This window comes from Neoarius graeffei, chromosome 6 (assembly GCF_027579695.1).
Source record: "Neoarius graeffei isolate fNeoGra1 chromosome 6, fNeoGra1.pri, whole genome shotgun sequence".
In the NCBI taxonomy this organism is placed as follows: Eukaryota; Metazoa; Chordata; class Actinopteri; order Siluriformes; family Ariidae; genus Neoarius; species Neoarius graeffei.
Genome location: NC_083574.1, coordinates 16500974 through 16527404, shown reverse-complemented (window position 1 = coordinate 16527404; position 26431 = coordinate 16500974). Strand labels below are relative to the sequence as shown.

The 26431-nt window shown below is 45.4% G+C and overlaps 1 protein-coding gene across 1 annotated transcript in view; it reads left to right on the top strand.

The window, feature by feature from the left end:
- si:ch211-136a13.1 (HHIP-like protein 1) overlaps positions 1–25160 on the top strand; it is a 44461-nt gene extending 19301 nt beyond the window's left edge. Inside the window, exons 4-9 of the mRNA XM_060922857.1 lie at positions 7456–7784; positions 8483–8609; positions 10442–10587; positions 21045–21126; positions 21792–21874; positions 24173–25160. Coding sequence (XP_060778840.1) covers positions 7456–7784; positions 8483–8609; positions 10442–10587; positions 21045–21126; positions 21792–21874; positions 24173–25107 — 1702 coding nt within the window. The 3' untranslated portion in view covers positions 25108–25160. The remainder of the gene's footprint in view (positions 1–7455; positions 7785–8482; positions 8610–10441; positions 10588–21044; positions 21127–21791; positions 21875–24172) is intronic.
- Positions 25161–26431: the final 1271 nt, after the last annotated feature.

Genomic DNA, 26431 nt, shown 5'->3' with positions numbered 1-26431 from the left:
AGTGAGCAGTCGGATATAAAGCTTGTGGGACTGTAACGATCTCTGGACTTGTTTGGTTTTCCTGTTTTGTGTTGGCTCCTCCCCCCTGCTCACCTGAGGCCTGTCTCACCTGATTCAGCCTCTATAGATGACTTGCAACCACGTGATCAAAATGTGCTATGTCATGAGCATCTGCCATGATGGTGGATATACAAAGCAATTAGGATGGCAGCCACTGAAAGCATGTCTGTAAACAATGCTGAATTTTCTCAGTATTACCATGATTTGAACAGTCGAGTGAAGATCCGATACAAAGAGAAGATAGATGTTTGTGGTTTTGACCCATATTATTTAAAAAGTCAGACTTTTCTGAAGACAAGACGCTTCTACCGACCATCGAGTACCCAGATATCATGTTCTATCTGGTTTGGCTGCCGAAGAATCAAGTCTGACCTTGGACGAAACATAGCCCATGTTCTGAGTGGGTGCCCAGTCTGGATTGTTTCTATCGTATAATTTTGCTGGCACTCCTAGAAGCGAAATGGTAATACATGTGTTAAAATTATAACAATGACCGAGTGAACCATGACAAAATAATGCTCATTTTAAAACAAAATTCTAGCAACACGGAATAAAATTCTTCCATGATATTATTAAGAAAGCTTTTGAATCTCACCTGAGATAAAATGATTACTGCAAACATGAGCTGTTTTGGTTTTAGCCTCTGTTAGATCAGCCCTGCCAATGTTGTTCAGCCATGCTTGTCTCCTCTTTGTACTAAGCCTCAGAGTTTCCTTGCCCTCTTTCCAAATCACGGACGGAATTCTAAAAAATTTTGAATGTGCCACGGATATGGCATAGCTAAAAGAACGCTTAAAGCAGTGGAAAAACAAAGAGAGTTGCGCATGCGTGACTATGTTTTGTATGGAATGTCGCTTGACCCCACATTTATATATCCACCAACATGGCCGACAGCCGGGTTTCTATTTTGCTTTGACATCACCTGCAAGTCAAGGATATAAGATCAGTTAGGCAGATACCAGGTAGAGAGAGGGGAAGGGACTGGTGGCAGCTGTCCTTTTCGGGCCTTCTTGGTTTGTGTGTATGTGTGTGTGTGTGGGGGGGGGGGGGGGGGGGGGGGATTGTTTTTTTTTTGCATTATTTTGTTTGCCTTTAACTCTTTCTTCAGTTTAAGTTTTGTTGATGGTTCTTCTAATAACTCCTTGAGTTTTCTAATTTAAACATGTGTGTCATCCTCTTTTGTTACGGTCTTGAGCTGGGTCATAACAAAATGGGGGCTTGTCCAGGAGTCTTACAACCCAGCTCAAGATCATAACAGGGCAAAAAAAGACCATGGTTGTTCATTAATTCAAAAATAAAAAAAAAAGTCCTGTGCACATTATGAGACCAATTATGAACTTGAGTGATGTAGTTGTGGTTGAGGAACTGTCGGAGCCAGAATTAACAGACCATGCTGACAGTGCTGACATTTCTACCTTTGTTGTTCTCTGAGGTATAGTGGCAGGGTTAATATTCAATTAAGGAAGTAAAGAAAGAAAGAAAACCCCTTGCCAGTTTTGGCTGCACTGACCTTGAGTTTAAAGACAGATACAGTTATATATTTGGAGCACTTAAAAGATACAGAACCAGAGGGCTTTTCATTGGCATTTCATTACACACCAACCACCTGTTCTCGACCATATTAGACTTAAAACCACTCCCTCTCCTGACTTTTTGTTCGGTCCTGAGACACTGAGTCCTAATGCACACATCTACCTCAGTATGTATCTTTTTCCTGTGAAGGTACATGTAGTATACCCTTCTTAGCACTGTCACCTCACAGCGAGAAGGTTCTGGGTTTGACGGGGGCCTTTCTGTGTGGAGTTTGCATGTTCTCCCCATGTCTGTGTGGGTTTCCTCTGGGTGCTCTGGGTTCTCCCACAATTCAAAGACATGTGGTCAGGTTAGCATGGGGGCAGCCTTGGACTGAAGTGCCCTTGAGCAAGGCACCTAACTGCTCCCCGGGCACTGTAGCATAGCTGCCCACTGCTCTGAGTATGTGTGTGTGCACTTATTGCTCACTTGTGTGTGCATGTTTTCACTGCTTCAGATGGGTTAAATGCAGAGATTAAATTTCACTGTGTGTTTAAGTCTGTGCTTGAGTGTACATGTGACAAATAAAGGCTTCTTGGCTTGGCTTCTTCTTCTTCAAGCTTAATTTTAAAACTAATCAAAGGTACAGCAATGGTACTTAAGTTTAACAACCCAGTGACCAGGAACGATGCTGCTTCTGAGAGTGTAGAATAATGCAAACATTCTTACAGCCATCAGTATATTGGTAGTCATTAAATTACCAATGCTCATTTGTCAAATCTGCATAACTCAAGAATGAGTTGGACTCCATAGCATCATTAGTATGAGTATCCCTCAGTGATTTCCATACGACCCATTTCATCTATAAACATCTGTAAATATTTGAAGCAAGGAAATCATAACTTACTTTTGGAAAGGCAAATTAGCCATGTGTTACCTCAAGTGGTTACTGTCCAGGGTGTTTGGCAAACATTTACCCTTAGGCACCAAGGTACATTCATACAGACGGAGACATAGCCTTAAAATATTAGTGTTGGCTCTGGCAGCCTGGCTTCCTTAGCAATGACCAATGAATCTACAGAGAGTGGCATAAGGCCATTCAAAAACACAATTTACCCTTACAAAAAAACCCTGCCATATTCACACTGTGTAGACTATGGCTTTAGAACCTGGGTGCCAAGATGAAGACGTCAATGGATGAAGAGTAGAGTGGTAATATAGAGTCTACATGTTAAATGTCTCAATGTGGTGCACAGCAACTACTTCAGGGGCTACAACACAAGGCATTGAAGTTGCAGTAACTACCTATGGCAGACTACAGCTGCAATATACATTGAATATAAAAGATAAAGTCTACCTACTTCAGTAAAATGGCAAAAATTGTGGTGGAAAAACAATAAAGCCAAGATAAAACATGTCAGATCTTTTAATGTGATATAGCAAACAACAAAATTCAAGTGAAAAAGAAATATCATATGCATGTCATCAATAAAGGGCGGCATGGTGGTGTAGTGGTTAGCACTGTCACCTCACAGCAAGAAGGTCCTGGGTTTGATCCCAGCAGCCGGTGAGGGCCTTTCTGTGTGGAGTTTGCATGCTGTCTGCGTGGGTTTCCTCTGGGTGCTCCGGTTTCCCCCACAATCCAAAGGCATGCAGGTTAGGCTAATTGGTGGCTCTAAATTGACTGTAGGTGTGAATATGAGTGTGAATGGTTGTCTGTGTCTATGTGTTAGCCCTGCGATGACCTGGCGACTTGTCCAGGGTGTACCCCGCCTCTCGCCCATAGTCAGCTGGGATAGGCTCCAGCTTGCCTGCGACCCTGTAGGACAGGATAAGTGGCTACAGATGATGGATGGATGGATGTTATCAATAAATTGATTCTGATTAACTCCAGAAAAGGATAAGATTTTCCAAAACTTTAGATGTATCATGGAACACCGTGAAGGCCATCATCAACAAGTGGAGAAAATGGGGCACCACAGTGACAGTGAACCTAACACAAACCCTAATTCTGTCTCTCCAAATTTGACAAAAGAACAAGAAGAAAACTTATCAGGGAAGCTACCAAGAGACCTATGGCAACATTAAAACAGCTGCAGGGATATCTGGCGAGCACTGGCCACTGTCTACATGTGACAAAAATCTCTTGCATTCTTCACATGTCTAGACTATGGGGTTATGTGTTATGGTCTGATGAGACCAAGGTAGAACTTTGTGGACATAATTTTAAAAGATGACAGCTTATCCCCCAAAGAACACCATACCCGTGGTGAAGCATGGTGATGGCAGCATCATGCTATGGTGCTGCTTCTCTTCAGCTGTGACTGAGGCTGTAGTAAAAAAAAAAGGAATCATGGATAGCTCCAAATACCAATCTATTATTGACACAAACTTGTGACTTGAAAAACAGAGGGAAAATAAGATTCAAGATGTTTATTTGTCATATACACAATAACAGACACAGCGGTTTATTATTGGGTAATGAAATTCTTATTTTGCAACTGCCAGACCAAACTATGCTTACCAATATAAAAATAAATATATATGTATATAAAATACAAAATACAACCCCGATTCCAAAAAAGTTGGGATAAAGTACAAATTGTAAATAAAAACGGAATGCAATGATGTGGAAGTTTCAAAATTCCATATTTTATTCAGAATAGAACATAGATGACATATCAAATGTTTAAACTGAGAAAATGTATCATTTAAAGAGAAAAATTAGGTGATTTTTAAATTTCATGACAACAACACATCTCAAAAAAGTTGGGACAAGGCCATGTTTACCACTGTGAGACATCCCCTTTTCTCTTTACAGCAGTCTGTAAACGTCTGGGGACTGAGGAGACAAGTTGCTCAAGTTTAGGGATAGGAATGTTAACCCATTCTTGTCTAATGTAGGATTCTAGTTGCTCAACTGTCTTAGGTCTTTTTTGTTGTATCTTCCATTTTATGATGTGCCAAATGTTTTCTATGGGTGAAAGATCTGGACTGCAGGCTGGCCAGTTCAGTACCCGGACCCTTCTTCTATGCAGCCATGATGCTGTAATTGATGCAGTATGTGGTTTGGCATTGTCATGTTGGAAAATGCAAGGTCTTCCCCGAAAGAGACGTCGTCTGGATGGGAGCATATGTTGCTCTAAAACCTGGATATACCTTTCAGCATTGATGGTGTCTTTCCAGATGTGTAAGCTGCCCATGCCACACGCACTAATGCAACCCCATACCATCAGAGATGCAGGCTTCTGAACTGAGCGCTGATAACAACTTGGGTCGTCCTTCTCCTCTTTAGTCCGAATGACACGGCGTCCCTGATTTCCATAAAGAACTTCAAATTTTGATTCGTTTGACCACAGAACAGTTTTCCACTTTGCCACAGTCCATTTTAAATGAGCCTTGGCCCAGAGAAGACGTCTGCGCTTCTGGATCATGTTTAGATATGGCTTCTTCTTTGAACTATAGAGTTTTAGCTGGCAACGGCGGATGGCACGGTGAATTGTGTTCACAGATAATGTTCTCTGGAAATATTCCTGAGCCCATTTTGTGATTTCCAATACAGAAGCATGCCTGTATGTGATGCAGTGCCATCTAAGGGCCCAAAGATCACGGGCACCCAGTATGGTTTTCCAGCCTTGACCCTTATTTGTCGGCGCAGAATTGGGGGATTGGTGATCCTCTTCCCATCTTTACTCCTGAGAGCCGCTGCCACTCCAAGATGCTCTTTTTATACCCAGTCATGTTAATGACCTATTGCCAATTGACCTAATGAGTTGCAATTTGGTCCTCCAGCTGTTCCTTTTTTGTACCTTTAACTTTTCCAGCCTCTTATTGCCCCTGTCCCAACTTTTTTGAGATGTGTTACTGTCATGAAATTTCAAATGAGCCAATATTTGGCATGAAATTTCAAAATGTCTCACTTTCGACATTTGTTATGTTGTCTGTGTTCTATTATGAGTACAACATCAGTTTTTGAGATTTGTAAATTATTGCATTCCGTTTTTATTTACAATTTGTACTTTGTCCCAACTTTTTTGGAATTGGGGTTGTATAAAATATAAAGTGCATACGGAATGCAAAATATAAAAGTAGAATGAAAAATGAAGATAACATTAAAAAAAGACAAACAAACAATGTGCAAACATAGAGGTAGATATACTGTGCAATGTCTTGTGCAAAATTGCTAATATAGAGGTAGATGGTGATTATAATCTGTGGTTCAAAAGCCTGAAGGAAATATAGAGGTAGATGGTGATTATAATCCGTGGTTCAAAAGCCTGATGGCCTGGGGGTAAAAACTGTTTGTCAGTCTAGTAGTCCTTGCTTTCACAGTCCTGTAGCGTCTGCCAGATGGTAGGAGTGTGAATAGTCTGTGCTGTGGGTGTGTTTGGTCCCTGATGATGCTCTGTGCCCTTTTTGTGACCTGGGTGTTGTAAATGTCCTGTAGTGGGGGGAGGACAGCTCCACAGATGAACTGTGCCATTTTAATGACACGCTGGAGAGCCTTTCTGTCCTGAGTTGTGCAGTTCCCGTACCACACAGTGATGGAATTTGTCAGGACACTCTCCACTGTGCACCTGTAGAGGTTGCTGAGGAGTTTGGTGGACAGTCCAAATTTCCTCAGCTTCCTCAGGAAGAAGAGTCTCTGTTGAGCCTTCTTGATGGTCTGCTGTGTGTTGTGTGTCCAGGTGAGATCCTCACTGATGTGAGTTCTGAGGAATTTAAATGTTTTCACCCTCTCCACCTGTGTCCTGTTGATGTGCAGCGAGGTGTGCTGGTCTCTCCTCCTTTTCCTCGGGTCAATAATCATCTTCTTGGTCTTCTCAGCATTCAAGGAGAGGTTATTTTCCCGGCACCAGGAGACCAGCTGATCACCTCCTCCCTGTAGGCTCTCTCATCTCCGCCAGTGATCAGCCCAATGACAGTGGTGTCATCAGCGAACTTGATGATGGAAGTGTTACTCTGGGTGGGGGTGCAGTCGTAGATGAAGAGGGTGTACAGGAATGGACTGAGCACACAGCCTTGGGGGGTCCCTGTGCTCACTGTCTTGGTGCTGGATGTTCTGGTACCGACTCTGACAGCCTGGGTAATAATGGTGTAGGACTTGCAATAACCAGAATAGGATGCATAGCACCACAGACTGAAGCACCTCTTCAGATAAAGCCCTCATTCATTTGTTGGTTCATTCATTCATCTTTAGTAAGTGCTTTTTCTATTCAGGGTCAAGGTGGATCTGAAGTCTATCCAAGCACTGGGTGTGAAGCAAGAATATACCCTGGATGGGATGCCAGTGCACCATCTACACACTCATTCACACCATTCAGGGCAGCATTCACATACTTATTTATGCACTCACACTTAGGGGCAATGAAGTGTTGCCAAACCACATACCAGCATGTTTTGCAAGGTGGGAGGAAACCTGAGAACCCAGAGAAAGTTCATGTAGACATGAAGAGTACATGCAAAACTCCGCTCAGGAGTACACCTCATTCATTTCATTTCAAGCCACAACTATGGACCTTGTTGTGTTTTATTTAATGTCATCATCATGTTACATGTTCACCCCTGTGTACTTACCCCATTGTTTCCCATATCCCTCCCTTCATGGCACTTCATGTATGTCCTGTCAATATTGTGTACACCACACATGTATCTTGCACCTTGGATCCAGGAGAAATGCTTTTTCATCTCACTGTGTATTGCATATTGTGCCAGCGTGCCATCCATATTTATTTATGACATTGATAATACTTGCACAGGATATAAAATAGTATGTTAGGTATGTAAGAGAGATCTGAGAATTTAATTTAACCTAGAGCTTCATGTACTTTTAAAAAGGCTTAATCTTGAAGATCAACGAGAACCTTGGTTAATGTTTTGCAGATCCACGCTACTAGGCAAAGCTCTACGAATCGATGTGGATAACAACGATTATGGTGCCCCCTACAGTATCCCCTCTGATAACCCTTTCATTGGGGAGAAAGATGCAAAGCCTGAGATCTACGCTTATGGAGTCAGGAACATGTGGCGCTGCTCCATTGACAGAGGAGACCCAATCACGGGCCAGGGACAGGGTCGTATGATCTGCGGAGATGTTGGCCAGAACAAGTACGAGGAAGTGGATCTCATTGAAAAAGGGGGCAACTATGGATGGAGAGCAAAGGAAGGATTCTCCTGTTATGACAAGGAACTCTGTTTAAACTCTTCCTTGGGTAAGACAAACATTCCAGCTGTCTTGTTCTGAGAATGTTTTTGAGTCTTCAAAAACTTTGTTGCATCAGCTCATCCAGTGTTGTGGATTCAACACCCAAATTATGGATCTTCATTTTAACAGCAATCCAATTATAAAAGGGAATGGGAACGCCACTAAAATTGCCTTTGTGCTTGGGATTTATGAAAACCGGTCAATTTTTTTTCATCTTATTTGTGTGCAATTTTTTTTTGTAGTTACACTGTCAGAAATAGGGGTACAGTAGGAGTCCATTTCTGTCCCCCAAGGTACAATCTACACTAAGGTACCCCATAGGGCTCATTATTGGACCTCAAGGTAACTACGTGTACCTTTTTAGGGCCAAAAAGGTACATATATGTTCTCACACAGTATATAAAGGGTACAAATAAGTACCTTAGAGGGTACTGCCCTAGTGATAAACCATTGTACCCCTAAAGGTGCAATAATGTCCTTTATTTTCTGAGAATGTATGAGGAACATGGCACCTAAAATTGTATATAAAATTGATGGTGGGGTTAAAAAAATGACTCTTGGGACACTTTTAATAGAAAATGTAAACATGGATTCACCTGGCATGGAATTGTGCCTGGAGAGATATTAAAAATAGGTTTTCTCCTGTAAAGTTCCTGTATCTTGGTCGATACTGATTTGTTTGCCATTTGTACTCTGTTTTTCCAGATGACATTCTGCCAATTTTTGCTTATCCGCATAAAATTGGGAAGTCAGTGACTGGTGGCTACATCTACAGAGGCTGTGAGATGCCAAATCTTAATGGTCTCTACATCTTTGGGGATTTCATGAGCGGGTACAGTGGCCATGCTATTTATGTTTACTTTATTATTTTCATATAGTATGCAAATGGGTGTAAATTTGTAAAATATCCAAGAACCTGCAGGGCAGGAGTTGCACGGTTACTTATTTTTGCTAGCGGATTAGTTGTCAATAAAGTCATCATGACATGCTCGTATTAAAACATTATACGGCAGTAACCTGATTACTGATTATTAACGATCACCTAGAGTAAACTGATTAAAAATATTGTCATTGTTTATCAGGTGAGGTTTTCTGTTACAAGAAGTTTATGTAGCATTTTTGGAAGGAGTCTCCAGCTTTGTAACAGTCAGAGATAAAGCTCCATTACGTTTTTCAATATGGGAAAGTCTTCAGGATGTGGTGGTTTGCAGTTTCTTTGTAGCATTATTTTGGTTTATTTGTGAGGAAATAAATGAGAACGGCGAGAGAGAGAGAGAGAGAGAGAGAGAGAGACTGTTTATATGTATCTGATATATTTGGAAGTAGTGTGGTTGTCAAGACCACCTAAACTGAGACCAAGTCATGATCAAGACCAAAGTGTATCAAAACCAAGACAAGACCAAGACTTTCAGGGGTTGAGATCAAGTCAAAACCAAGACCAAGGCAGGGCAAGACTGAGTCAACACCAGTGTGTGTAAAGGGGGTTGGGGAAGGGTAACAGCCATTACCAGGAAGAAGAATTTCAGATTAGTAATGAGTGACGTTATTGGTCGCATTTGAAGCAAGAAATGTTACATCCAATCAGAGTAACGATGTAAACAAATAAATCAGACAATGCACAGGCAATTTAGTGAAATCCCTGCAGCTGTGGCCTTGACTGGTCTTGAAATAAAATCTAGAGTCCTCTACCGTATGTCTGAGACCGAGACAAGACCGAGTAAAAATGCAGTCGAGACCGAGACCTTCAAAAAATGGTCTTGAGCCCGGTCTCGAGTACTACAACACTATTTGTAAGTGTTAACAGGAACCACATTGTTGAACATATGTTTCCAACATTAAACATTGCTATAAATGGATAAAATGTATGACGTGTCATTTATTAATAAATAGAAAAATGTTTAGTTTTGGGGCGGCACGGTGGTGTAGTGGTTAGCGCTGTCGCCTCACAGCAAGAAGGTCCTGGGTTCGAGCCCCGGGGCCGGCGAGGGCCTTTCTGTGTGGAGTTTGCATGTTCTCCCCGTGTCCGCGTGGGTTTCCTCCGGGTGCTCCGGTTTCCCCCACAGTCCAAAGACATGCAGGTTAGGTTAAGTGGTGACTCTAAATTGACCGTAGGTGTGAATGGTTGTCTGTGTCTATGTGTCAGCCCTGTGATGACCTGGCGACTTGTCCAGGGTGTACCCCGCCTTTCGCCCGTAGTCAGCTGGGATAGGCTCCGGCTTGCCTGCGACCCTGTAGAAGGATAAAGCGGCTAGAGATAATGAGATGAGATGAGATGTTTAGTTTTGAAATAAAACACCTTGGGATATGCTATTATTGGAAAAGTAACCAATTTTAAGGTGGTAACTGTAACTCTGCTTTGCAGCAGGCCACGTCACACCACCCTGTTGTTGATTTATTTGCGTTTCCCTTGTCTTAAAACAATTACCCCCAGCATTCCTTTTCACAACTACAACACAGACGAGCTACTTCTGTAGGAAACAAGTACTTGATGAATGTAAACTCAAGTAAAGTAATGTAAAATCAGTCAGTCATTAACAATTAATGTTTGTGATTTAATGTAACTAATTTGGTTAATAAAATATTTTAACTAGATCCTAGAGTTTTTAAAATGCATTGTCATTTCTTCCCTTTGAAAAACTGATATTTTGTTTCTGTTTGAATCAGACGACTCATGTCACTTAAAGAGAACCCAGAGACTGGAAACTGGGACTACACAGAAATATGTATGGGCAAGGATAAGACATGTCGCTTTCCAAGACTGATCAACAGCTACTATAAGTACATCATATCCTTTGGTGAAGATGAGGCAGGTAACCTTGAGGAGTCGTTGTGGGTGTCTGTATGTTGAGAAACTTAACCAATAGAGATCTTGCAGTCACGTGACCGGAAAGTACACAGCCGCCATCTTGTCGGTAAAAAACACAACTGAATACTGCTGCACTCGTGTACAGAATGGATCAATTTCAACCGACAGACTACACGGCTCATTTTTCTAATGAACAGATAACTAGATATATGTCTAAAATAAACGATCTACAGATTAGTGACCCTTATGGCTTACCGGACGGAGTTTTCACGACCGTGTCAGTGGATTTTGAACTGCCAGCGGAATACCCAGACATGTATAATTACCTCATCAACTTTCCCTCACTGTTCAGTGAAAGTGCTTATAAATCTCTGGACAGTTATCTTTACAGAAATTCAGGATTTGTCAGCCCCCCTCAGATGTGGCATCTTGTAAACAAGAAAATAATCCTGGATCTGGCGTTGGAGAGGTAGAGGCGGCAGTGGAGATTTGAGTGGCTGTTTTCTGAGCTTAGTCAACAGGCCGGCTCTGCAGCCTCGCTTTTGCTTCCGCTCCCGACGCCGCCTCCTTCGCCTGCCAGACCCGATAACAAGCCACGGAGACCCCGCTGGTCTCGCTATCTCGTCCGGAATGTTGTGCATGTGATGGAAATCGCTACAAACCGTCATTTTCTGCTGGAAACCAATGTCCAGTAAGTCCATACGGTTGTAGTGGATATTGAAGTCCGGTACAGATGAACAACACGCAAAAATACACACAAAAAACATAACAAACGTGCACAGGTAGGGAGAGCTTGTAGCCGCAGCCGTTGTAGTAGAATTGTAGTAGGGTTTTCCAGAAGAAAAGGTGGAAGCAGAAGTAGAAGTAGAAGGTGGAAATATGGCGTTTGACCGACAAGATGGCGTCTGTCACAATCTGGATCGGCTGTGACGTCACATGCAAGTGCTCCATTACTACTAAACCGTTTGTTAGAAAAGTACATCTCCTAGCAAATGAATACATCCCACATATACTGTAAATTTTCAGTGTTCTTTCTTTCATCCATCACTCACTCACTCACTCACTCACTCACTCACTCACTCACTCACTCACACATGCATTGTGGTTGGGGAGAGAGCTCCCTTTCTCTGCTTTCTCTCTCTCCTTTTATGCTCCATCCCTGTAACAAACATACACACACACTAATTGACAGCAGGTGGAATGACTTAGCCACTTACCTCCCCCGACCCCGCCCTCCATTCACAGACTGCTGCTTGGCCATGCCCCCGCTGCCACATACCCCCACTGCCCGACTCAGGCTGGGGAGCCATCCGGCCTGAAGCTAACTCCCCCCCTGACGGGACAGGAAGTCTGCCACCACTATCTGTGCCCCAAGCCTGTGGATCACCTCGAACTTAAATGGCTGGAGGCCGAAGGCGAGATACCAATGGGTGATCTGTGCATTGGCATCCTTCATGCTGTGAAGCCACTGGAGGGGCGTGTGGTCCGAACAGAGAGTGAAAGGGCACCCCAGCAGGTAGTATCGGAGGGCGAGGACCGCCCACTTGATGGCGAGACACTCCTTCTCAATTTTGCTGTGCCTGCCTTCACTCATTGAGAGTTTCCGGCTGATGTACAGCATGGGGCTCTCCTCACCCTCCACCTCCTGGGACAAAATGGCCCCCAGCCCTCTGTCCGATGCATCAGTCTGCAAAATAAAGGGGAGAGAGAAGTCAGGGGAGTGTAAAAGTGGCCCCCCACACACAGTGCAGCTTTTACCCCAGAGAAGGCCTTTTGGCACTGCTCCATCCACTGGACCAGATCTGGAGCCCCCTTTTTAGTGAGCTCGGTTAGCGGGCTGGTGACATCCGAATAATTAGGTAGAAACCTATGATAATAGCCAGCCAGCCCCAAGAACCGTCTCACCTCCTTTTTGGTCTTGGACCTCGGGCAGGCCGCAATTGCTGTGTCTTGTTGATTTGGGGATGCACCTGCCCATAGCCCAAGTGGAACCCCAGATACCGTACTTCCACCCTCCCAATCGCACAATTTTTTGGGTTAGCTGTGAGGCCCGCTCGCCTCAGCGACTTTAGAACAGCCCTCAGGTGTTCCAAGTGCCGCGGCCAATCATTACTGTAAATTACGATGTCGTCTAGATAGGCGGCTGCGTAGGCAGTGTGAGGGCGGAGGACCCTGTCCATAAGTTGCTGGAATGTAGCAGGCACCCCAAACAACCCAAAAGGGAGCGTGACAAATTGGTGTAATCCAAACGGTGTGGAAAAGGCCATTTTCTCTTGGGATAGAGGAGTCAAGGGGATCTGCCAGTATCCCTTTGTTAGATCCAGTGTCGAATAAAAGCGAACAGTGCCTAACTGATCAAGCAAATCATCAACGTGAGGCATTGGGTATGCGTCAAATTTAGACACCGCGTTGACCTTTCTATAGTCTACACAGAACCGGACTGACCCATCAGTCTTGGGAACCAGGACCACTGGGCTGCTCCAGTCACTGTGGGACTCCTCGACTATGCCCATTTCGAGCATGGCCTTGAGTTCGTCCCGAACCACCTTTTTTTTGTGTTTGGGCAATCAGTAAGGGTGGCTACGCACTACCACCCCCGGGGTCGTTTCGATGTGGTGTTCTATGAGGTGGGTATGACCAGGAAGGGGCGAGAACACGTCGGAAAATTCCTTCTGCAAGTTGGCTACCTCTGTGAGTTGGGCCGGTGAGAGGTGGTCTCCACAAGGGACTGGAGTGGTCCGAGATGTTATCTTTTTTACCTCCAGCCCCAGCTCCGCCTTCTCTGGGACTACCGACGCCAACGCCATGGGTGCCCCACTCCTATCCATTCGCTTCACCTCATAGTCGACGTCCCCAACTCACCATGTGACCTCAAAGGGCCCTTGCCACTTGGCAACTAATTTAGAACTCGACCTGGGCAATAATACGAGCACTTTGTCTCCCGGCGTGAACTCTCTAAGGCGCGTGACCCTATCATACAGCCGGCTTTGACGTTCTTGTGCCTGCTGTAAATTCTCCTGGGTTAGGTGCGTGAGGGTGTGGAGTTTTGCGTGCAGGTCAAGAACTTACTGGATTTCATTTTTACTCAGTGAAGGTCCCTCCTCCCAATTTTCTCGTAGCACGTCCAGAATGCCATGCGGCTTACGCCCATATAATAATTCAAAGGGAGAAAACCCCATGGAGGCTTGTGGGACCCCTCGTACTGCAAACAACAGGGGCTCGAGCCACTTATCCCAATTACGCGCATCTTCACTTATGAATTTACGGATTATGTTTTTGAGTGTCTGGTTAAATCGCTCTACTAAGCCATCCATCTTTGGGTGATAGACACTAGTGCGGATAGACTTAATCCCCAGTAACCCATATAGCTCGCGCAGTGTGTGTGACATAAACGAAGTGCTTTGGTCTGTCAGGATTTCTTTTGGAATCCTGACCCGGGAGATAAAGCAGAAGAGCGCTTCTGCAATACTGCGTGCTGAGATACTGCAGAGAGGCACTGCTTCCAGATATCGCGTTGCATAGTCCACTAGAACTAATATAAAGCGATATCCCCATGCTGACCAATCTAATGGCCTGACGAGATCCATCCCAATTCGCTAAAACGGGGTCTCGATTAGAGGAAGAGGGCGCAAAAGCGCTTTTGGAGTGGCCATGGATTTACTAATTGCCATTCACGGCATGCCACACACCACCGACGGACATCCCCGCGAATCCCTGGCCAATAGAATCGGGCCATTATTCGGGCTAGTGTTTTATCTTGCCCCAAGTGTCCAGCCATGGGATTAAAATGAGCCACATGGAACACAAGTTCCCTACAGCTCTTTGGGATTAACAACTGGGTTATTTGTTCCTTGGTGTGAGTGTCCTGTGCCACTCGGTACAATCTATCTTTAATAATGGCAAAATAGGGGAAGGTCAGTGCTGCACTTGGCTGAAGAGTTTGACCATCGATTACTCTCACTTGGTCAAACGCATGGCACAGAGTCTCATCTTGCAACTGCTCTAATGGGAAATCCCCAAGGGAATCCCCGAGAGGGGGAGGAGGAGCGGGCTGCTCCTCACTCTGATGCGGTGTTGACGTAGACGGCTCTGCGACAGCTTCTCCAGTCAATGCCACACCGGGATCTTCCCATGACCTACTAGTGCAGGACCCACTGCGTGTTAAATATTCCATTAGGTTTTTAAATCCCGGCCAATCAGTACCCAAAGTCAACGAGTGGATGAGACGGGGACTAACTGCCACCTTTATTCTATGCATTTGGCCCCGGAATAGAATTTGGACAGACACTAGAGGGTAATGGTGAACATCCCCGTGCACACACAACACTTTCACCGCTTGTGCTCCCCCCAATGCCTCACCTTGCACCAGGCGTGGGTGAATTGAGGTCTGATTACAACCAGAATCCACCAAAGCGTGATATGTAGCCCCTTGAATACTCACCGGTATGCGATACATTCCGGCCCGATCGGGGGCAGTTTCTGGCGCGTCAGGGATCCGGATTACAGCACTGATCTCCCTTGCGGAGCTCTGACCTTGGAGGTGCTCCGATTCCCCGCCTCGCCAGCACACCGGCCCAGGCTTCCCCCTGCACTGGTGTTATGGGTGTCAATCACCTGAGGGGAAGACAACACAGACACAGGAGAGGGAGAGGGGAGGACACCACGGGTGCGACGGGCTGGCTGGGGAGGAGCCAGCCGCTGTCTCTGTGGCAGGGGAACAGGGTGGGGAGGGGGACGAGAGACAGGGGGAGAAAAGAGAGAGAGAGAGAGAAGAGAAGTGAGGGGAGATGCCTCATCTGCCTGCCATCGGAGCTGCCTCCAGATGGTCCTCCGCCAGCTTGATGGCTCGCTCCAGCAACGCCGGGTGATGACACTGGACCCATTCTGCCGTTCCTTCCGGAAGTCGAAAGACAAACTGCTCCAGTGCCACCAGATCGATGATCTCGTCAGCATTGCGGTTTTCCGCCCTCAGCCACCGCCGGCAGGCGTCCCAGAGTTGCTGACCGAATGCAAACGGCCGGCCGACCTCCAATGCCAGCATCTGGAAGCGCTGGCGATGTTGCTCTGGGGAGTGGCCGAGCAGCTGGAGGATTAGATTAGATTAGATTAGATTAGATTAGATTAGATTAGACTAGACTAGACTAGACTAGACTAGACTAGACTAGACTAGACTTTACTGATCCCTTTGGGCTGGTTCCCTCAGGGAAATTAAGATTCCAGCAGCATCATTACAGATAAACAGAGAAAAGAAATAGAGAAAACTTCTAGTTAAATTAAAATAAATTAAGTATTTACATATACAAATATAAAAAGAATAAGATATGGGGAAGAGAAGGAGGGGAGGAAAAAAAAGAAGGGGGAGAAGGGGGGCAGCAGCAGGAGAGATATTGCACTTTATATTGCACATTATATTGCACATTGTCCGGTATTGCTTATTGTTAGGCTAGGCTACTGCGCCTTCCCATCCTCTGTCCTCCTGTTACCCCTCCTCCCCCCAGAGAGGAGTTGTACAGTCTGATGGCGTGACGGACAAAGGAGTTTTTAAGGCTGTTCGTCCTGCACTTGGGAAGGAGCATTCTGTCACTGAACAGGCTCCTCTGGTTGCTGATGACGGTGTGCAGAGGGTGACTGGCATCGTCCATGATGTTCAATAGTTTGTCCATAGATCTCTTCTCTGCCACCGTCAGCAGAGTGTCCACCTTCATGCCGACCACAGAGCCGGCCCGCCTGATCAGTGTGTCCAGCCTGGATATGTCCTTCTTGGATGTGCTGCTCCCTCAGCACACCACAGTGTAAAACAGGACACTGGCGACCACAGACTGATAGAACATCCACAGGAGTTTCCTGCAGATGTTAAAGGACTACAGCCTCCTAAGGAAGTATAGCCTGCTCTGTCCCTTCCTGTATAAGTGTTTGGTGTTGCAAGTCCAGTCCAGCTTGCTGTCCAGCCACAGCCCGAGGTACTTGTAGGAATCCACAACCTCCGCCTCAACTCCCTCGATCAGAACTGGTCATGACCTTGGTCTGGACCTCCCAAAGTCAATGACCAGCTCCTTGGTCTTCGAGGTGTTGAGCTGCAGATGGTTCCTGTTGCACCACACAGCAAAGTCCCTCACTAGGCTCCTATACTCCTCCTCTCTGTCATCACTGATACACCCAACGATGGCTGTGTCATCAGCAAACTTCTGAATATGACACAGCTCCGAGTTGTAGCAGAAGTCCGTGGTGTACAGGGTGAAGAGAAGAGGGGCCAGCACCGTGCCCTGGGGTGCTCTGGTGCTGCTAATCACAGTGTCAGACATGACGGCCTTCAGCCTGATGTACTGCGGTCTGTCACTGAGGTAGCTGGAGATCCAGGTGACCAAGCAGGGGTCCACTCGCATCCTGTTCAGTTTGTCCTGAAGCAATAGGGGCTGGATGGTGTTGAAGGCACTCGAGAAGTCCAAGAAGAGGATCCTCACTGTGCCATTTCCCTTATCCAGATGCAAGTGGGCTCAGTGTAGCAGGTAGAGGATGGCATCTTCCACACCGACACCTGCCCGGTACGCAAACTGCAGACAGTCCTGGGCATGTTGTACCTGGGGTTTGAGGAAGCTGAGGAAGAGCTGCGCCAACATCTTCATCAGATGTGAAGTGAGTGCCACCGGTCAGAAGTCGTTCAGCTTGCTGGGCCGATTCTTTTTGGGAACTGGAACGATACATGATGTCTTCCAGAGGGTGGGCACTCTCCCCAGCTGCAGGCTCAAGTTGAAGATGCGTTGGAGTGGTTCACCCAGTTCAGCAGCACAGGTCTTCAGTAGTCGGGGACACACCTTGTCCGGGCCTGCTGCTTTCCTGGGGTGAAGCTTCCTCAGTTGACCTCTGACCTGGTCTGCAGTAATGCATGGAGGAGTCTGTGTTGAGGTGGGGGAGGAGGGGGCTGCTGTGATGACTGGGGGGAGGTGTGTTGAGGGAAGAAGGAGAGATGGCTGCAGTGAGGGAGAGGGTGGGGGGGATGTGGGCTGGTTGAACCGATTGAAAATGTCATTCAATTCATTCGCCTTCTCCACTGTCCCCTCAATGACTCTGGTCTTTGTATTGTGGCCTGTGATGGTTTTCACACCTTCCCAGACCTCCCTCATGCTGTTCTCCTTCAGCTTCTGCTCCACCTTTCTCCTGTAGCTGTCCTTAGCTTCCCTCATGCAGCGTTTTACCTCCTGCTGTGCTGCTTTCATTGCCTCCCTATCCCTGCTCCTGAAGGTGGCCTTCTTCCTGTTGAGGACAGCTTTGACTTCCTGTGTTACCCATGGCTTGTTATTAGGGTAACACCGTACAGTCTTAGCGGGGGAGACCACGTCTGCACAGAAGTTAAGATAATCCATCAGACAGTGTGTCAGCCCCTCTATGGCCTCACAGTGTGGGCTAAGCAGCACATCCCAGTCCGTGATGTCATAACAGTCCCTGAGGGCATCTTCCATTTCAGGGGACCACCTCCTGATGGAGCTAGTTGTTGCAGGCTGCCTTTGAACCAGGGGGGTGTACTTCAGCTGTAGAAGATCCAGGTTGTGGTCAGACTCCCCTAGTGGGGGGAGGGGTGTGACTCTGTATGCATCTCACATTAGCATACAGCAAGTCAATTGTCCTGTTGTTCCTTGTTGGACAATCCACAGCCTGGTAAAAAGCAGCCAAAGTAGAGTCCAAAGTAGCGTGATTAAAGTCCCCAGAAATGAAGATAAATGCCTCAGGGTGCTGTGTCTGCAGGCTTGCTGTGACAGAGTGAATCCTCTCACATGCAGCGGCTGCATCTGCCCTCGGAGGGATGTAAACACAGATGGTGATCATGTGACTGAACTCCCTTGGCAGATAATATGGCCGCAGGCTAACGGCTAGCAGCTCCAAGTCCGGGCAACATAAAACTGTCTTTACGGAGATATGTCCCGGGTTACACCAGCGGTTGTTAACATAAATGATGAGTCCCCCACCTTTGCTTTTCCCGCATGTGTTAGTGTCTCTGTCAGCTCTCACAGCAGTGAATCCCCACAGGTCCACGTTAGCATCCGGTACAAGGTGTGTTAGCCATGTCTCCGTAAAGATAAATAAGCTGCTCTCCTGGTCAATCCGCTGGTTGTTCAGTGTGGATAGCTCGTCGACTTTATTCGGCAGCGAGTTCACATTCCCCATGATAACGGAGGGAATGGATTTTTTGTAGCACTGCCGGTTGTCCACTAGCCTAGCCTTTAGCTTAGCTCCAGCCTTGCAGCCCCTGGGTTTCCTCCTCAGCTCGGCCGGGATGGGGTGTCGTATCCCGGCTCGTCCCATTGTTTTCAGGGTCAGCAACTCCTCTGTTGAATAAGTGAGAAAACTGGCTCCTGGTTGCATGTTAAAGTTAAATATATCCATGTTATATAAGTAAAACACACTCTGTCTTCGTAAGAAGAGCAGAAAAGTAAAAAAGGTGGAAAAAAAGATGTTTAAAGAGCTAAAAACTACAGAGCTACTGGAGATGCAGCTGTCTCACACAGCACCCATAGCATTCAAATGATGGCTTTCTTTAGGTCCGTGTAGACCAGCAAGCTGTCAGCAGGGAGCTGCTGCGCTTCGCCAGTCAGGAGCGGGAGAAGACGCGCCGCGCACTGCTCCAGCGGCCATCCCCACGCCTCGGCTGCTTGCTCAAAAAGAGCAAGGAATGCTTCTGGATCGTCCTGAGGTCCCATCTTCGTGAGGGTGGCAGCAGCGGTGGTCGACGCCCCTGCTGATGCGAGCAGGTGCTGGAACGCCTGGTGATCTTCCTGCTGGGCCAGCATCAAGGCTTTGAAGCGTTGCTCCTGCTCCTTTCAGAGGGTGATCAGTGCTTGATGCTGGTTCTGCTGGGCGGTAGCGAGCGCAAGGATGAGCTCTTCGAATGGTGGGGACTCCATGGGGTGGTTCTCTTCTGTGCTCCCGGGTTTCGGCACCACTGTAACACTTCCTGATGTGGGTTGAGCACAGAAGCACAGAAGGCAAGAGTTGATGTTTTACACAAATACTTTATTCTGGCTTTTCAGCTTTCTTTCTTTCTTTCTTTCTTTCTTTCTTTCTTTCTTTCTTTCATCCATCCCTCCCTCCCTCACTCACACATGCATTGTGGTTGGGGAGAAAGCTCCCTTTCTCTGCTCTCTCTCTCTCTCTCCTTTTATGCTCCATCCCTGTAACAAACACACACACACACACACACACACACACACACACACACACACACACACACATTAATTGACAGCAGGTGGAATGACTTAGCCACTTATCTTCCCCGACCCCGCCCTCCATTCACAGACTGCTGCTCGGCCATGCCCCCACTGCCACAGTGATGAATAAAAGTTGTGCTTTCTTTCTTTCTTTTTGTTAATTACCTCCACTAACTTTGTTGGTGGAGGTGATGTTTTTGCCTCTGTTTGTTTGTCTTTTCCCAACGTAACACAAAAAGTAGTGAACGGATGTTGATGAAATTTGGAGGAAAGGTGAGCCATTGGCCAAGGAACAATTGATTTGATTTTGATGTAAATCCGGATGTGTGTGTGGATCCAGGCTCTAGATTTGTATGCCAATCCAGGATTTTTTTTTTGTCTTTTCCCAACATAACTCAAAAGGTATTGAACAGATTTTGATGAAATTTGGAGGAAAGGTGAACCATGGGCAAAGGAACAATTAATTAGATTTTGATGCAAATCTGAATATGTGGCTTGGTGGAGATATGCACTCTATCAAGTGCCCTTCTAGTTATTTTAGTTTCTGTCTTGTTATCCAAAGATTCCAAATATTAATTTTAAAAATAACAATACATTAAAGATAAATTGAATAATTAAAGTTGAAAATGCATGTTGGCATTCAAAAATATAACAAACTTTAATTGTCCAATAATGCAGGAGAAAGAGATAACAGCACTTTGTTCCAAAAATCACAAGTCACCAGAAACTATGCTAGGTATCTAGCTAACATTAACACTATAGCCAGACCTTTAGCCTTACACATCCATGAGGCATGCAACAAGCTCAAGCTTCCCAACTTTTGTTATCCCAAGATCAAAAGAAAATCAACCATGCTCTCAAGGTAACAACAACCTGTTTTCCTATTACTTAGCCTTGAAATAACAGAACAGGGGGAAAAAATATATGCATGTTGGGCTTTCATACTTTGCATTCATAATATTTGCTGGATATCTTATTCCACTATGTGTATCGTTTGTACTGGTTACTTTTTGAATTGTGCTGAAATTTGTCATTCTTTATTTGCATCACATATATCTTGTATGCACTTGTGCAATCATTTCTTTGACTGTATTTCCTTTGTTAGAAAAGTCTTTCTATAATAACTTGAGTTATTGACACTCAAGTGCCATAGCATAGCGTGTTTTATCTTTTCAAGAATGAGCCAACCTCATTACAGAATCTCTTCATAAAATCTTTTAATTGTGTGCTTGTTTTGGATATTTATTTCCCCCTGGTTTAGGTGAGCTATACTTCCTAGCTACAGGAATGCCAAGTGCAGCTTCCAGAGCGGGAGTGGTGTACAAGATAGTGGATCCATCGAGGTACTTGCAAGGCACCAGTTCTATGACTTGGATACAGATTGCAGTACAATCTTGAAGAACAGCAACAGTAAAATCCTCTGACAAAAATCCCATGCTGCTGCCTGAAGAGCAGTATGTGATTTTACAATGCTAACAGTTTGTACATCTGGATGAATATAACTCTGTATCAAAGCAGATGGTCAGTGTATTGGTCTGACTCTAACCAAGAAGAACACAACACTGACAACCCTATGAATCTGGATGATGACTGTAAGGGGTATAGAGTCAAATCTGGGATGCTGACCTCAATCCCATAAAAATTAGTGGGATTATTTGGAAAAGTAAATGAAACACCAAAATAGAGCAAAGACTCTCGCTGAATTGCACCCTGTTGGTGGAATAGTAGGCTAAAATTAACAGGAATTAATATTAGGACATATGTCTGGAGGGGCTTAAGTGATGAAAGAAATAAAGTGTGGAATGGTGAACCTGCAAAATAGCATGTGTATAGCACATGTATGATAATCTTGAACAATATTCTCCAGAAGGTGTAACTCTCAGATAGACCAATGAAAGTGCTTTGATTACTGATAGAACTGCCAAAATTCTTGTGGGTGCAAACACTCCTGACCTACAAGCAGTTTATTATTGCTAAGTTTGATGCCATGTCTTTATAACTTTTTTAGGCGAGCACCTCCAGGCAAGTGCAGCATCAAACCCACTCCTGTCCAGATAAAGGGCAAACTGATTCATTTCCATCCTAAAGCAGGTAAGAGGCTCTAGAAAAAAAAAAAAAAATCAACCCTCGTTTTCTTTTCATAGGAGTCACTTGCTCTGTTCTGGTGATGCCTTTATGACAAAACCATACACAAAAAACCTTACATTACATGCATTTAGCAGATGCTCTTATCCAGAGCAACACATAACATACCCAGAGCAGCCTGGGGAACAGTTGGAGGTTAGGTGCCTTGCTCAAGGGCACTTCAGCCATTCCTGCCAGTCCAGGGAATTGAACCAGCAACCTTTTGGTCCCAAAGCTTCTCTAACCATCTGGCCATGGCTTCCACAACACTTATTATGTACATACTGATACACAAGGGTTTTCCTGTCTTCCATAAACATGCAGGTATTTGAAATGGTAACTCTAAATTACTCCTTGATATGTGTATGTGGGTGATGTAGTGGATGGCACAGTGGTGTACTGGCTAGCACTGTCACCTCACAGCAAGAAGGTTCTGGGTTCGAGCCCAATGGTGGATGGGGGCCTTTCTGTGTGGAGTTTGTGTGTTCTCCTCGTGTCTGTGTGGGTTTCCTCTGGGTGATCCAGTTTCCCCCCACAGTCCAAAGACATGCAGGTTAGGTTAATTGGTGGCCCTAAATTGACCGTACATCTCATCTCATCTCATTATCTCTAGCCGCTTTATCCTTCTACAGGGTCGCAGGCAAGCTGGAGCCTATCCCAGCTGACTACGGGCGAAAGGCGGGGTACACCCTGGACAAGTCGCCAGGTCATCACAGGGCTGACACATAGGCTACGTTTACATTAGACCGTATCTGTCTCGTTTTCTTCGCGGATGCACTGTCCGTTTACATTAAACCGCCTGGAAACGCCGGGAAACGGGAATCCGCCAGCGTCCACGTATTCAATCCAGATCGTGTCAGCTCCGGTGCTGTGTAAACATTGAGAATACGCGGATACGCTGTGCTGAGTTCTAGCTGGCGTCTCATTGGACAACGTCACTGTGACATCCACCTTCCTGATTCGCTGGCGTTGGTCATGTGACGCGACTGCTGAAAAACGGCGCGGACTTCCGCCTTGTATCACCTTTCATTAAAGAATATAAAAGTATGAAAATACTGCAAATACTGATGCAAATACTGCCCATTGTGTAGTTATGATTGTCTTTAGGCTTGCCATCCTTCCACTTGCAAGTGGTAAGTGATATGCGCTGGGATCACACACACAGCGGCTCAGTCCCGAATCACAGCTTGTTCACTTCACTCGCGTGCTCTGTGAGCTGCGCAAGGCCGGAGTGCGCACCCTCCAGAGGGCACTCGCTGTTCAGGGCGGAGTGATTTGGAGCGCAGGATGCCTGCGGAGCCGAGCGTATCCGTGTATTGGTATTGCTGTGTGCACGCAAATCGTGTATTGGTGTTGCTGTGTGCACACTAATCGTTTTAAAAACGTTAATCTGATGATCCGCTGATACGGTCTAATGTAAACATGGGCATAGACACAGACAACCACTCACATTCACACCTACGGTCAATTTAGAGTCGCCAATTAACCTAACCTGCATGTCTTTGGGCTGTGGGGGAAACCGGAGCACCCAGAGGAAACCCACGCGGACACAGGGAGAACATGCAAACTCCACACAGAAAGGCCCTCGCCGGCCACGGGGCTCGAACCCAGACCTTCTTGCTGTGAGGCGACAGTGCTAACCACTACACCACCGTGCCGCCTGCACAGGATAAGTGGTTACAGATAATGGATGGATGTGTGTAGTGCTCTGGGATGAACTGGCATCCCATCCAGGGTGCATTCATGTTTTGCACCCAGTGTTCCTGGGATAGACTCTGAATCCACCATGACTGATCAGTAAAAAATGCTTAAGTTACAGCAGTTACTGAAGATAAATGAATTACAAAACAAGATTTGCACCCAGTACAGAATCCACAAGTGCACACTTATTCTTTTCACATAGCCCAAAAACCCTGCTCCCACCAGCAACATACTCTTATCACCTTTTTTCCCAAACACTCCTCCAGTAACCTGACCTTTCAAACACCATAACAAAAACTACTCCTTTAGAATTTTACAACCATATATAAATGCTAAATCACCCTAAAAAAATCAAATGGAAAATCTCTGAAACTGTTTCAGTTGATTTTATCTGGGTTTACATATATCAATCTGGGAAGTGGTGGCTGAGGGCTACTGAAGGTTGTGAGATCAAATTGTCTCATTAATAAATCACTTTGGACAAAAGCATCAGCCAAATGAGCCAATGCAATGTAAATAATGTAGGTTTGAATTTGAAATCTATTTCCTGGTCTTCTTTTACAGAGTTTGTGATCAACAAAAAACCTACAACCACTACTTCCCCTAAGACCAAAGCTCCAACTATACCCAGCACAACTATGGTTCAGACTACAGCAAGAAAACCCACCACCACCAATGCACCTCCACGGATCCTTACCCAAAAGCCAAAATTCAGTGCACCAACTAAGAAACCAAGGACATCTACTCCAAAACCACAGAGTCCTACTCTGAAGCCAACTTTCAAACCAGTAATGACAAGCCCTCCTATTCTCAGGAGACATCACTCCACAACTGGGGCTGTATACCCATTCCTTGGCCAGAGCACAACACCAAGGCCACAGTATATCACCACTGTGAAAGTAAATCCAGAAACTACACTTCGTAGGACTCGTCCACCAACCACATTACGTCCATCCACCAAGCAACCACATGCTTCCGGCAACACCAAACCATATTGGACTGCCTCTATAACCACCACCAAGCCTATATACTGGACTTCAGACTCCCTGAAGATATCCCTACCAACAGACAGACCTCGCAAAAGAGGTAGGGGGAGAGGTAGAAAAAATGGGAAGCAAGGACATAAGGGGAGTCGCAGAAGGTATCGCAATGGGCACGTGAGACTTGTAAGTCCTGATCCGAACCGATCAGACCGTGGACGAGTGGAGATCTTTGTGAAGGGTGAGTGGGGTACGGTGTGTGATGACCTATTTGACCATAAGGCAGCAACAGTGGTGTGCAAGCAGCTGGGCTTTCCTATAGCACTGAGGGTGGCGAGACCTGGCGAAATGGGACGTGTGGCCACTAACATCAGAATCCTGCTGGATGATGTAGAATGTGAGGGAACAGAGAGGACACTGCTGCACTGCAAACATGCTACAGTCGGCAAACACAACTGCTCCCATGCGGAGGTTGTAGGGGTGGTGTGTGGTGCCAAAGAGGAGCATGCTGTTAAATGATGACCATTTCCCAGTCCACTATTGAAAGCATTGACTGAAAACATTGGTCTCACTCCTGATTTGTTTGTTTGTTTGTTTGTTTGTTTGTTTGTTTGTTTGTTTGTTTGTTTGTTTGTTTGTTTGTAAAATGGTGAAATATTTCATCACCATCAATCTCAGCCTAATTTTTAACACTTGCAGAGAATTACTTTTGAAATGAGTATTGACAGATAGCTATAATGTTAAAAAAATGATAATGCTGTTGCTAGGTCACAGTTTTTAAAGGGAGGTGTTGATCATCTCAGACAAAGACAAGGCTAGATAGCTAAAGATTTGTATTTAAGAAGATTCACACAAATTCACCTCTTCTGAAAAGAAAGCAAGAAGGGAAACACTTCTCAGCCCTTTATGCAAGGTTCGATCAAAAAGTTCTGAGACTGTTCCTACTGCGAACAAACAGAGCGTGGCACAGTCATGTGCATGCAGCATGAGTAACTTTCATGAGTCAGTATGCTGCATAGCATCACACTGTCAATATTGAGTCCTATTTTACACACATTTTTGTGACAACTGACACATGTGCATTTGCAATTTTACTACAAATCTCAAACTTGATCAGAGAGCAAACATCAAATTCTGTGTCAAATTCTGGAAATCGCCAACCAAGACCCTTGAAATGGTTCACAAACACAACCCTCGGAAATGTCCAAGGATTTGAGCGCGTTTGCTCAAAATGTCCAAGAATTTGCATCAGGATTGTCAGATCACCCAGATGTCTGCTCCTCTTGAAGCGTGAATCCCACTTAAAACACCTCTCCTGGTTTATTGCTTCATTTCCAGAGGCTTGCTGAAGCATTTCAAGGGTCTCCTTTGCTGATTTTGATGTTTGCACTGAATTTGATGTTTGCTCTCTGCGTAAAATCACAAATGCACACATGCACGTTGTCACAGAAACATGGGCAACACAGGTCCTAATGTTGACAGCGCAGCATCATGCAACATACTGCCTCACAAAAATTATTGCTCACTCCTGCTGCATGTACATGACTGTGCTCCATTCGTTTGCAACAGGAAACAATCTCAGAACTTTTTGATTGTATCTCATATATAAGATCACACACACACATATACACAGAGCATATTACATGGTCGCGTGGTTTACGCTCGAGTGGTGAACATATTTCACAAGTGAGTGAAGCAAACGAGTGATATATTTTTCAACACAAGAAGATAAACGTCATATCTTCATACCACAGTGTAACCTCATCTCATCTCATTATCTCTAGCCGCTTTATCCTGTTCTACAGGGTCGCAGGCAAGCTGGAGCCTATCCCAGCTGACTACA